Raw genomic sequence first — 12846 nt, forward strand, 5'->3', positions numbered from 1 at the left:
CAAAACAAATTTATATGGATTCTGAAAAGAATGAGGCTTCAATTGTGCTAAATGCTTTAGAACCAGGGAACAATGAGGTAATAATCTTTGACCTTATTGAACAGTGTCGAACATACAAGCAAAGAGTGGTTATAATTCAACTAAGATATTCTATGAAAGAGCTCCCAAAAATGTGGACCGATTAGAAGGATCCATCATCCTAAAATTAGGATGCATTTCTGTCTCAAATATCCTGTCAGTGAATCTCCAGGGAATAATGCAAATGTGATTTTATTCCAAAAAAAAAGAGGAAAAATGATTCTTACAAATGAGCTTAAAAACATGATTCTAATTCTGGAAGCACTTCAATGGATAAGAATTGATTCTGGCTTCTAAAATGAGGATTATGAGAATGGTTAAAGAATGCATACACACATTGGAAATCTTTCTTTTACGTAATCCCATTGATTTCCCATTAGATAAGCTGTTGTCCATGTTATATATATATCAGATATACAATTCTACCTACTTACAGTATAATATACACTTGCTATTCCATTCCACCACAGGCTACACCTGCCCAACCCACTCCATATGAGCTTAGGGTTTAGGGTTTAGGGTTTAGTCACCCAAAACAAAACCACCACAGATTCAGCAGGCAGCAGCTCCTGATTGCTGCACCTCCTCCTCCTCTTCAGCCTGGAGGTTTTGAAGGGTTCGTTTTGAGTACATGGTTACGGCAACTGTGGCAGCGAGAGCCCCACAAAAGCCAAGAGAATTGTAGACGATCTGTTGCACCGACAGGAATCGGTGACCATTTGTGGCGTCGGCCAGGCTCCGTATCAGAATCCCACTGTGGAAAGAAGATAAGAAATGTGTTTCATCTTTCTCCAATGACCCAAATATAGTAGAGTTGCCAGAACAGTTTATCATCCAAAGAACATGGAAGATAAAAATGATGGAAAAGGGGCGGGGCGATAAATAGTTGTTATTGTGTGAAGTGTATGTGATCAATTATTTTTTTGAAAGATGACATATTTCATTGGGGACCAGGAGTCCCAACCTGCATTACATAGAATTAAACAAAAAGGTCCAAAAAAGGTCCAAGGCGTACCCTAGACCGAGGAAAAGGAGAAAATAACAGAATTCGAGACCCTTTCTTCGTACGCCATATTTCTTGACTAATCACATTAAGAGGGACTTACAGGCAAAATTGCCTCGATTAGCGAGAGACCATGGTCTCTCAAGCTACTGAGATTCTAAATCTTTACTCGGCCCACCTAGGAACTGGAATTACCTAGAGCAGTTATTGATCCCTGCGATCACTCCTATTTATCCTTCTAGCAAATTACTTTAACACCAACCTACAGAACTGAAACCAACTTCGTAGATTCCACAACTTCTGTAACTAAATTCCCAACTTCCTTTAACCATCTCCCCCTTCCAACCTACACCTCTACTAATTGAAACAACCACAAGAATCGTGTCTAAGAAGGTTCCACTAGAAGTCAATTACACTGCTCCACAACTAACGAGTTCAACTTAAATAGATTCTACGGACTCCCTGATATGATACAGTACAATTCCACAGCCTCTTAAGATAAGATCCTTTAATCTCATAATCCAGCTTCCATTCCAGCCTCCTTGGCTCTTTCTATTTTCTCCTCTGCGACTAGCGGGCATCGCAAGGAACATTTCTCTAGTCCTTTCTAGGTCCTCTTGGTAAGAGATCCCAAAAACGTCTCCAATTGCTAAAAAGTCATTAAAACCCTCCGACTCTGGATGCCCAGGTTCCTCTAGATTGGACGATATCAAAACACCCTTTCCTTTATCCTTTCTACTGAGCTCATTAGACTTCACTGTTCGCTGACCCTCTTCCACCTCTGAATCACCTCTCCCAAGACCCGAATCAGCAATAAGGCTCTCGCGCCTATTTTCCAAGCTTAAGATCGCCAAATGTTTCTCCTCCTCCCACAGACGCCAAATGTTTCTCCTCCTCCCACAATTCACCTTTCCTTTTCTAAAATCTTGTTGAAAATGGGCAAATTACGAAGGGGCGTGTGAAGTTCTTCCTCACTGTTCATGGTGGACGACAGAGAAGGAGACAAGCCCGAGCTTCGACTGGCTTCTACTCTTTCTTTCATCCACTGCTTCTTAAGAGGAGAAAGTAACACCTCACCAGGGGTAGGGCGATTCCTTCATCGCCAGCTTTTCATTATATTTAAGATTTTTTAGGAGGTCAAGGTCTCCATCCACCAGGGTAAGGTCACCCTTGGTTACACTAATTGTAGCCACAGATCGATCTCTACCCAACATGCTTGAACTAGGCGAGTTATCCAGAATTCGTAGGTATTGGTGATTTTCGAACTCAAGTTTTTTCTTTCTGACTTCCTTTTTCTGTGCATACACTTAAATCCTCCTATCATACAATCTAAGATGAAGCATCATAATCTATGAATAATATAAAATATGATCCATTTCAAAAAGAAAATAAAAAAAATAAAAAAAAATAAAAATATATATATATATATATATATATATATATATATATATATATATATATATATATAACATTTCATACACACTTGTGTAGGTAAGTTACCTACACACTACCTTAAAATACAGTGGGGGCCCACATTGTTTCATTTGAATGGTCCTCACAGAGATAGGGTGTCCACAAAAAATCAGATCCATAGGATCATCCCAACCCTACGATTTGTGGAGGTAAAATGGACGTGTATAAACCTTCACAAATTAGTCCATTTTTTGCCTCCATAGTTTGAATGGTTAGGATGATCCTGTGGATCTGATTTTTTGTGGACACCCTATCTCTGTGAGGACCATTCAAATGAATGGTTTGGATCACCCAAACAATGTGGGCCCCCACTGTATTTTAAGGTAGTGTGTAGGTAACTTACCTACACAAGTGTGTAGGAAATGTTTTCTCATATATATATATATATATATATATATATATATATATATATATATATATATATATATATGTATGAAATATGAAAGGCAATGTGCATTTTGCTCTAATACCTCAACCTTATCAAGTCATCAACTACTGAGAACTAAGCTCCAAGTGCACAATTATATGTCCCCCGTACCCGTTGGAATCCTTGAGATTAGGATCGTACTAAAATGATCCCAAGAAAATTCTTCTCCCACCCTGGGCATCCCTTTCCTCTTCCATCATGGCTTCATATTAATCTCAACAATAGGAAAGATTGAGGTAAAAAGTCTGACCAGTGAGCCAGTTTTAAGTCCCCTGGCCTATATACACTACTATAGAACTTGAGGGCTGGGCAAATTGCACTATGTTTCTCTCACTGGCCAAAGCGGAAGTGAAATACAAGTTTATTTATCAAGGGTGAAATCCAAGTTATTTATCAAGAGTGATGTTGGGACCCATGTGGAACTCTCCACAATTCGCATCAACTAGAACGAGCCTTCCACATCTCCCCATCGAAGTCAAAATCTGGTAATAGGTCATAGGAATGAGCTGGAAGCAAATAGAACTTGCCTATTTAAGGGTAGGGTTTTATTTTCGCAGCGACCAAAGAAACTGCTCAACTGCTCAAGCAATGCTATTTGCATTATAATCATGCTTCTCTGAGAGAAATCTTTAGGATCCAACTCTGGGAGCTTTTCAGTTCTTTTCATCATTCTTCAACTTACCGCCACAAGAACAGGTTGGGGAAAGCAACTTAATCGAAAGATTAATACTATGTACCCCATTTTTAAAAAAAGGATCAATACTATGTACTTTAATCAAAAGAGAACATCATAAATGCATCAATACAGTGCCAACCTTGAATCTATGATGATCACATCTTATCTGAAAAAGTATAAAGCAATAGGAAAAATTGTAAACTAGTAATTTTTTTTTGAATGGTTGTAAACTAGTAGAAGTTAAAGAAATATTACTATAGATCCACTTAAAAATTCCATTGTTTAATGCCAAATCCATGGGCCTACGATGTTCTTACATATTATTTAAAAACCAAAAATGAAAAAAGATTTAAGAAACAAAACTGACAACAAAAGCAATAAGTGCATCTAGAAATATATATTATCAACACATGTAGAACATCATTTGAGGGAAAAATAAATTATTATAAAAAATCTGAAAAACCAAAATAGAAATGATATGAAATGATAGATCTAGCATATGCATGCATTGATCTAGCCCAATTTTATTTTTATCTTTTATTTTTTTCATACGTAAGCAGCTGGGATTGAACCTCCGGCCTCCCGTTGAAAGAACATAATCTTCACCAATTGAGCTAGAGGCTCAACCCCTAGCCTAAAATATAGGGCATATATGTATCTAAAAAGTATCAACACAACTCATTCGAACGAAAAAACAAAACAAAAATCAGAAAAGATGGAAAACAACAATAGATCTAACATATACGTGCATAAACCTAGCTCTAGATATTGCCAAAAAAAATAATGTAAGTTCCATAGATCACCTTAAACATGACCAACGATATTGAAATGCATGTTTCTAACAACAAAAATATCATCTGAAGGGAAAAAAAATAGAAGAAAAAATAGGAAAATAACAAAAAATATGGAAAATAACAATAGATCTTGCACGTTTGTGCATATATTAAACCTTAAATATCACCAAAAACATTAATCTAGATTATGGAAGAAGTCACAGAGAAATTCATTTTAAAAAAAGTAAATAAATCCAGGAAAAAAAAAAGGATAGATCTAGCACATATCTGCATACATCTACCTTAAAGCGCACACCTCCCCCCCCCCCCCCCCAAGAAACATATATCCACATCTATTTTGCATGAAATAAGTAATTCATTGAAAAAATATACTGAACTAACCATTCAAAAAAAAAAAAAAAAAAAAAATCTGAACAAAAGAAAAAAACCCAAAAAAAAAACCCAAATTCTGGATTTTGTACTCTGATGATCGATGCTTTAATCCTTGCTTTTCAAAACAGACACAGAAGCTTCAAAAAGGTTCCAAATCTCAAAAATAGGGTAGAAAAATGGCTTTAGGAACCGCAATTTTGCTTCCTTAGTACATGACAAGATGTCTCATGCATCTAATAGTGTATCAGGTGACAAGATGTCTCTCATGCATCTCATAGTGCATCAGGTGGACATTAAAACAAGGTGTCGCTACGGATTTCTCTTGACCATAATTTGATCCTAACATGTAGAAGCTTTGCTCATTCAAATGTGAAAGCAAAATAATTTAGGCAAAACAAGATATCTGGGTGCTACAAAACTGCAACATTTTCTGCCTACAGCTTTTCCTCGTCTCAAATTCAAACATCCATTCTCGAGCAGTTAAAAGAGTTTGGTATATCCATTTACTATCTCGATAAATCACAAACCTTGAAACATTTTCTGCCTACAGAGCTTTCTACTCGTCTTAAATCCAAACATCCATTCTCGAGTAGTTAAAAGAGTTTGGTAGATCCATTTACTATCTTGATAAATCACAGACCTACGGGCCTGCACCTTCTCAAATTTACAAATCCATTCTTTGGGAGCTAGATCTTGGTGGATTTGCTAAACATCTTAATAACTCATGACTCCACCCCAACAAATTTTGAGGTTCTCGTTCTGTTTTCCTAATTACATGCAACTAGTATTATGTGATGTCTCCTGACTAATTATTATGATATGCTTATATTATTAATAACTACTTATAATATATGTTATTTTAGTAAGGCCCATATCATTGATGTAGATCCTAATATTACATATTAATATATGTTATGCTGATACATATATAATATATAATATCACACAAATACAAGTAAAATCAGAGTCAACGAACAATAGATGATGTCAATTGTACAAACGAACAATGTTGATCATGCAACATTCTAACACAATAATATAACGGGAGATGTCCCCCTCCCCCCCTTTTAACGTGAACAGTGGGCAACTTTAACCCTTTTTGACGCCAAATCACATTAAAAGGGGGGGCCAATGCATACTGCAGAGAGAGAGAGAGGGAAGGGGGGGGACACAATAATATAATGGGAGATGTCTTCCCCCCCCCCCCCTCTCGCAGTATGCATTCGCCCCCCTTTTAAAGTGAACAGTGGGCAACTTTAACGCTTTTTGATGTCAAATCACATTAAAAAGGGGGGCCAATGCATACTGCAGGAGAGGGGGGGGGGGGGGGGGGGGGATCATCACCCTAATATAATAAATGTATAAAATGATGGGGAGGTACATCATTTGCACAATGCTTTTTTTTGGTAGATATCATTCCCACAATGCTAATCACATGTGTTAGAGTAATAAACAATAAAGCAAGCCTGCATGTTGTAACTAATTCAGTCGCCATGTTGACACTTCACAAACCTGCATGTATTTAGAAAGAAGCAAGCAAAAAAGACAAAACTCAAGTAGATAGCCCAAGAGGAAAATCCCAAATTTAGGATTTTGATGCTTTGATTCCAACGATGCTCTAATCCATGTTTTACAAAAAACAATCCCCAAAAATAGTCAAGGAGGCCCAAAATATCTCATATCATCCCCAGCATATTGCTTTTCCTAACAATCTTTTTCTCGAGCGCTAGAGAATTGGAATAGAGGAATTGTAGAATTTTAGGATTTGAGGGTACAAGTTGTATTACAAAAGGAGGGTAATCATGTGCTGTGTGAGACTATCAATTACCATCTATCGCCAAAATGGTTGGTGAGCATTTGCTTATCAACCCACAGTCTATCATGTCTGACAGGGATAGCAAGTTCCTCAGTCGCTTTTGGAGGAGTTTATGGAAGAAGCTCACTACCTCATTGTCTTCTGGCAGTGCATATCATCCCCAGCATATTGCTTTTCCTAACAAATCTTTTTCTCGAGCGCTAGAGAATTGGATTAGAGGAATTGTAGAATTTTAGGATTTGAGGGTACAAGTTGTACTACAAAAGGAGGGTAATCATGTGCTGTGTGAGATTTTCAATTACCATCTATCGCCCAAAATGGTTGGTGAGCATTTGCTTATTAGAATGTGCAAAAAGGAAAACTTAACTTGGTGGCAGCAAATGGAGAGCTTTGATGTTTGGAAACTACCACATTTTCTAACTCATGATCCTTCATGGACAACGGGTTAAAGTGGTGCAAGATGGGTTTTTAATATAAAAAAATTCTTACATTTCTCACGTGGAGAAAGACATGATACTAGGTGGTAGCAAAGGAGAGCTCTGATGTTTTATGAACAAAAGGGCTAGAATTTCATATTGTTATGGAGATTGCGAGTGGTTTTTTAAAGAAATTTATAGATGACTGACTTTTCATGTTTCCTTATTATCCTCTTTTGGGCCCTCAAAAACCCTTTAACATTTTGCCCTCTAATCCTAGGGGCCGATTCATGATGGAATCCTTCAGTATGCCCAAAAGTGAGTCATCTTCGTCTGCAATTTTGAACTCCATCTAGGGTGCATCACAGTTCCTCTAACGGTGCAAGCTTTTTCTTGGGACTTCCATCCCCAAGAAAATTAACATCCAAGATTGGCTAAAAAGAAAACAATTTAGGCTTGCTAATAGATGTCCCGTATACATGTAGGACGAGTCAATTAGTCACTTATTCATCCACTAGCATTTGAAACAAGATCTTATCTTGGTTTGACTCGAAACATTGGATCACTCCTTTGGGCTGATGCGATAGAAATCTTGATGTTTACCTTATGAAGGATCATACGGTCGACTGCACCTTTGCCATGGTTTGGATGATATTGACAAAAGTGCAAGGATCTTAATCACATGTAAGCTCTCCTGGCCCATTTGCTTCAGATTGCTGGTTTCTAAACGTGTCCTTATTAGAAAGGAGTTTCAAGGATATTCCATGTCTGATCACTTGAGGAAGTCTGCCATCTCCTACCTAAACATCATCAAACTCATATTCGATTTCGATTCCCAATCCTTGTCCTGTAGTTATTGCCTATTGGTGGGTGGGGTTCACAAAGATTCAACCCCTCATTCATTTTTCTGGCTCCCTGAGTAGAATGAATTCTAACAAAGTTGAGGTCCATTCTCTTCTCATTGGGTAGTGCATTCTCATCAGTGAGTTTGATGGGAGTCTTACAGTGGATGGGGACTTGGCAAACATGATAGGGCAGTTCAGAAGAGAGTAGGCCCCTGGAAGTTGGCCTCTTCTATTAATTAGATTGTAGATATGGTTAGAAGGACTGGCATTTCTTTTATTCACATCCTTAGGAGTGCTAATAGATTGGCCAAGGCTAGCGAATAGATTGGCCAAGGCTAGAGTGCGCAGGAATGTCTTGTACCCCATGACGTTGATCTGTAATTTGCATTTCCTTTAGGCTCCGTTTCGTTTAGGCTTCAAAAGAAGCGGAGCTTAAATATAATTGCTAAAAAAGGGCGGTCCAGTGCACGAAGCTCCCGCCATTGCGGGGCCTGGGGAGGGCTAGATGTACGCAGCCTTACCCCTGCTTTGCAGAGAGGCTGTTTCTTGACTCGAACCCATGACCACTAGGTCACAATGGACCAACCTTACCGTTGCGCCAAAGCTTTAATATAATTGCTACCTTCATAAAAAAAAAAGAAAAAAAAGAGGGGCCAATGTTTCCGTGACTTGAACCCATGACCACCAGGTCACAACAGACCAACCTTACCGTTGTGCGCCAAAGCTTTAATATAATTGCCAATGATGTAGCTATAAAGGGGGTGCTCGCGCCTGCTCTTAGAAAGGGGCTTTAGTTTTGGGGCAATATCTGCCTAGTGTAATTTATGTTTTCTTTTTAATAAAGATTTTGTAGATTTCTAGTGTTGCCAAAAAAAGAAAAAGAAAAAACAACAACACACACATCATATGAAATAGAAGCATCATGAGATATAAGTATATAACCACAATTCATTAAGATGCATATGTTTTCCTTGAGCATTATTCAAAACTTGGGTAAAAAAGAGCCTAGACATGGTTATCTGCGAATGAGAGATTCCCAAAAGAAAGTTTGTGATGCACATGAGATATTATCATTGGCAAACTCATAAATATATTCTGTAGAAGTAAGCAATTAGATAAGGAGGAGAGTTCCAACCTGTAGATTGTGATAAAAGCCTCTGGCACCATTCCTACCAATGATCCAAGTATGTAAGGACCATACTTAACATTTGTCGCAACAGAAGCATAATTGAAAACAATATATGGAAATGGAGAAATCCTGAGCAAAGTAACGGCTCGAAACTGGTGGAACCAATCTCCTTCGCCAGCTAACCTTATGATAGCAGCCTGTTTAGGCCATTTCTCTAGCCATCCCTGCATAAAATATATAGCTCCCATAAGCACTCAAACAAAACCATGATAGAAAAAAAGTTTATGGCTACCATAAGCTTTCAAACAAAATCTTGATAAAAATTTTAAGTGTTGCATAAGCATTCAAACACCAAACTTGACTTGTTTTCCAGATGAAAGAGAAATAAGAAATAGGAACAGCAACAGGGACTAACATGTATTCTATGATGGAAAAAGGAACCAATGAAGTACGGCAATGACATGCCCACACTCGTTCCGGCCATAATTAGTAGAAATCCAAAACCATAACCAAAAGTTATCCCGGCTATCCACATACAAGGTGAAGATGGTAACAAAAGTGAAGGGAATACTGCCATAGAAGCAAACACTATGAACCCAAGCTCAGATGTGCTAAATGTTGTTGTCTCCCAATCCAATACTGGTACAACCACCTGCAAAAATTAACACAAACAGGGCATATGCCATAAATCAAGAGAGGAATGGAGAAAAATAGAAAAAGACAGCAGAACGCTCAAAGCAAAACTCGAAAAGAATGAATTATTTTTTAATGAAGTTCAAACTATATCCTGACATAAGGACAGGCTAGACTGGATAAAAGTTAACAAGAAATAGAAATAAAACGATTTTCATGCATATGCAAGTGAAAACATCTGCGATCTGCCACCTCATCTTTCAGGGTTACCCACCCCAACCCATAAAACGATTTTCATGCATATGCAAGTGAAAACATCTGCGATCTGCCACCTCATCTTTCAGGGTTACCCACCCCAACCCACCAACGTTCACAAGGCATGCTTAAATTGTCAACGACCGGTGACCGGTACTTGCATAAAATGTGTAAACTAATAATGAATTGCACTTACATAAACATCACTGTTCATGTCATAATTCAATGATCTAACTGTGAGAATTAACCACATTTAGTACTGCCCGATAAATCTCAATTCCTCTGTTTACAACTTCCCATGAGTACTAGCAGCTTTCCTGTACTTACATTGCATGCTAAAACTGACAAAAAAAACTCTCAACAACATACAACTGTGCCCAGATGAATGAAAGACTAAAGAAAGAATGAAAATGAATGTATTCTTAAATGGTTCTAACCAGAGAGCCAGACATATTTTGTATTCAGGCCAGCCTTTGCCCATTGATGTGCAAATGCAATCTTTTTCTTTAATAAAATATCTGTTATCTTCATAAAAAAATGAAACTCACCCAAATTTACAAAATTTATTTTCTTTCTAACAAGAATTGATCTGGATTCACACCATGATTTAAATTTCGACAAAAACATTTCGGCCGAAATTTTGGATTTCGGCCAAGGCCGACATGAAATTTACCTTAAATCGGTTTTTTCACAAGATTTCGGCGAAATTAAAATTTCTCCGAAGTTCTGAAAATTTCCCATTTTACAAAATTTCCACCGAAATTTTTAAAATGTCCAAATTTAAGAAATTTCCACCAAACAATCTGTCGTGACTCTGATATAAACTCTATATTCATTCTAACAATATTTCAGCTAGATTCACAAGCTTACAAAAATCAACAGTTCCTCAGAGAAAGTAAAGAATGCTTAAATTTCTAAGCAGTGGATACATAGGCAAAAAGCATATTTGTGCCTAGAAAAAACCAACAGATAACTAAATAAAAACGCAGAGATATACCATATGGTGTTGCTATATCAGATTACAAAACGACACCAAAGATCCTAACTAGTTTGATACACGTAAAACAGGGAGATCAGGAATACAAATTAAAACAGGAGATGGATTGGAACCCACCCAAAAAGATCAATTTCTAACTCGGTCAGTCTCTTCGCCGAGGATTTTCCCAAAACATGCTTCACCTACTTCCAGAAGTTATTCACAATTTTTTTTAGGATTGGTGTAAATTTGATGATCGTTCATTTTGTATTTCAGCTTTTGTACTACTTTTTCCTGAAATTCTTTTTGTTATGTTGCTTGTATCAAACTACATTACCCTAGAACACAAAAGACAAATCCCAAATGGAACAAGAAAAGCAATGATAAGAAATAAAATTTAACCTTGTCAATGAGGAAAGGTGCACCCCAGATAATAAAAGAAGCGGCGGCAACCAGTGCTAAAAGGCATAATAAAATCATCTTCTTCCACCAACATAGAAAACCAACTTTTCTAGGAGATTGAAGCTCCAACCTCCCAAAATCACCTGATTCTGAATCATTCAAATATTCCAACCTAACATAATCCCCATTCCCATCGCCCATTCCCACCTTTGTATCAGGCACTAGTATCTGATACGTCATGACTGAACAATGTGGTATATCAGATTCAACAACCCTAAATCATAGAACAGGATAGCCTTTCTACCCTAATTCTAAAGAAAGAGAAATCGAGGATTTGGGAATTCAGTACTGAATAAAACCCTAGTTTTCCTATCTTCTCATCCTTCGAATACAACAGGCGAAAAACCCTAGAAATCTAGAGTAGATAGCTAGGATAGAATCCAAAATCGAGATCGGAACTCGAAAAAAGGGCGAGGATTAGAGGATTCAGTACTGAATAAAACCCTAGTTTCCTATCTTCTCATCCTTTGAATATGAACGGCAAAAAACCCTAGAAACCTAAAAGAGAAAGCTTGGATAGAATCCAAAATCAATGTCAGTTTCAGGAAAGAATAACTCCAAAGAGTGCAAATTTAATGGCAGAAATAATTAGGGTTAGGATTGAAAAAAGAAAAAAGAAAAGAAAAGAAAGAACGGCAGTTATTGGTAGAAACCCTAGCAAAAGCACATGTTAGACTGGTAGATGAGAAATAAAACTGAAAGAAAGAAGAAAATGGAAAATAAAAAAAAATTCAGTAGAATAAGGATTAAAATTACGAAAGCGACCCCGGAGAAGAGAAACCTGAAAAACCAAAAAAAAAAATAACTTTTGTTCTCCTCTCCGGTACTCTTTTTCTTTTTTCTCCAGAGTTGAGATTTGTGGGAGCTTTTTCGGATATTTATAGAAAAATCTACGTGGCAGGGTGTGAAGGGACACGTGTTAAGAGAAAGACGTTGTGGGATAGCGCGTAGTGACACGTCGGACAACGGACTGCTGACTGGACAATCGTTTTTCTGTTGTGTGCTGTACAGCTAGCTAGACCTGGCAAAAGGGTGGGTCAGGCTGGCTTCACCCCAATATGGGCCGGCTCACAATTGACCCGGAATCTTAAGGATGAACCCAGACCCACCTGTATGGGCCGGGCCCAGTTTTTTTTTTTTTTTTGCCATTTTTATTTCCACATTATAGGATGATCCAAACCTTCCATAAATAGCTGTTGCCCAAAAAATCATTTTCATAGGGCGATCCTAGCCCTATGACCGATGGAGGAATTGCATATTATTATTTATGGAAATCTCTATAGATCGGAGGGCTAGGATCATCTTATGGAAATGATTTTTGGGGCACAACCTATTTACGTTGTGTTCCATCACATACGGTTTAGATAACCCTATGATGTGGTCCCGTACAGTACTTTCTGAAAAAGCAGGACTATAAGGGCTTGCACCATATAAAGTCTTGATCATTTGGGTTTTAACGGGCACCTACGGGTTTACCCAGCCCGTCCCAGT

At 37.7% G+C, this 12846-nt stretch overlaps 1 protein-coding gene across 1 annotated transcript; it reads right to left on the bottom strand.

The window, feature by feature from the left end:
- Positions 1-254: 254 nt before the first annotated feature.
- On the bottom strand, positions 255-12194 carry LOC143877210 (uncharacterized). The gene is made up of 4 exons (XM_077379124.1): positions 11296-12194; positions 9445-9681; positions 9036-9253; positions 255-832 (listed from the first exon to the last, which is right to left on the bottom strand). Exons 1-4 carry the CDS (start codon positions 11533-11535, stop codon positions 631-633), a joined length of 897 nt encoding a protein of 298 aa, XP_077235239.1. The 5' UTR covers positions 11536-12194; the 3' UTR covers positions 255-630.
- Between the last annotated feature and the right edge of the window lie 652 nt (positions 12195-12846).

This window comes from Tasmannia lanceolata, unplaced genomic scaffold (assembly GCF_043159265.1).
Source record: "Tasmannia lanceolata isolate RefF3 unplaced genomic scaffold, GAP_Taslan_0.1 ptg000002l, whole genome shotgun sequence".
Taxonomy (NCBI): domain Eukaryota; kingdom Viridiplantae; phylum Streptophyta; class Magnoliopsida; order Canellales; family Winteraceae; genus Tasmannia; species Tasmannia lanceolata.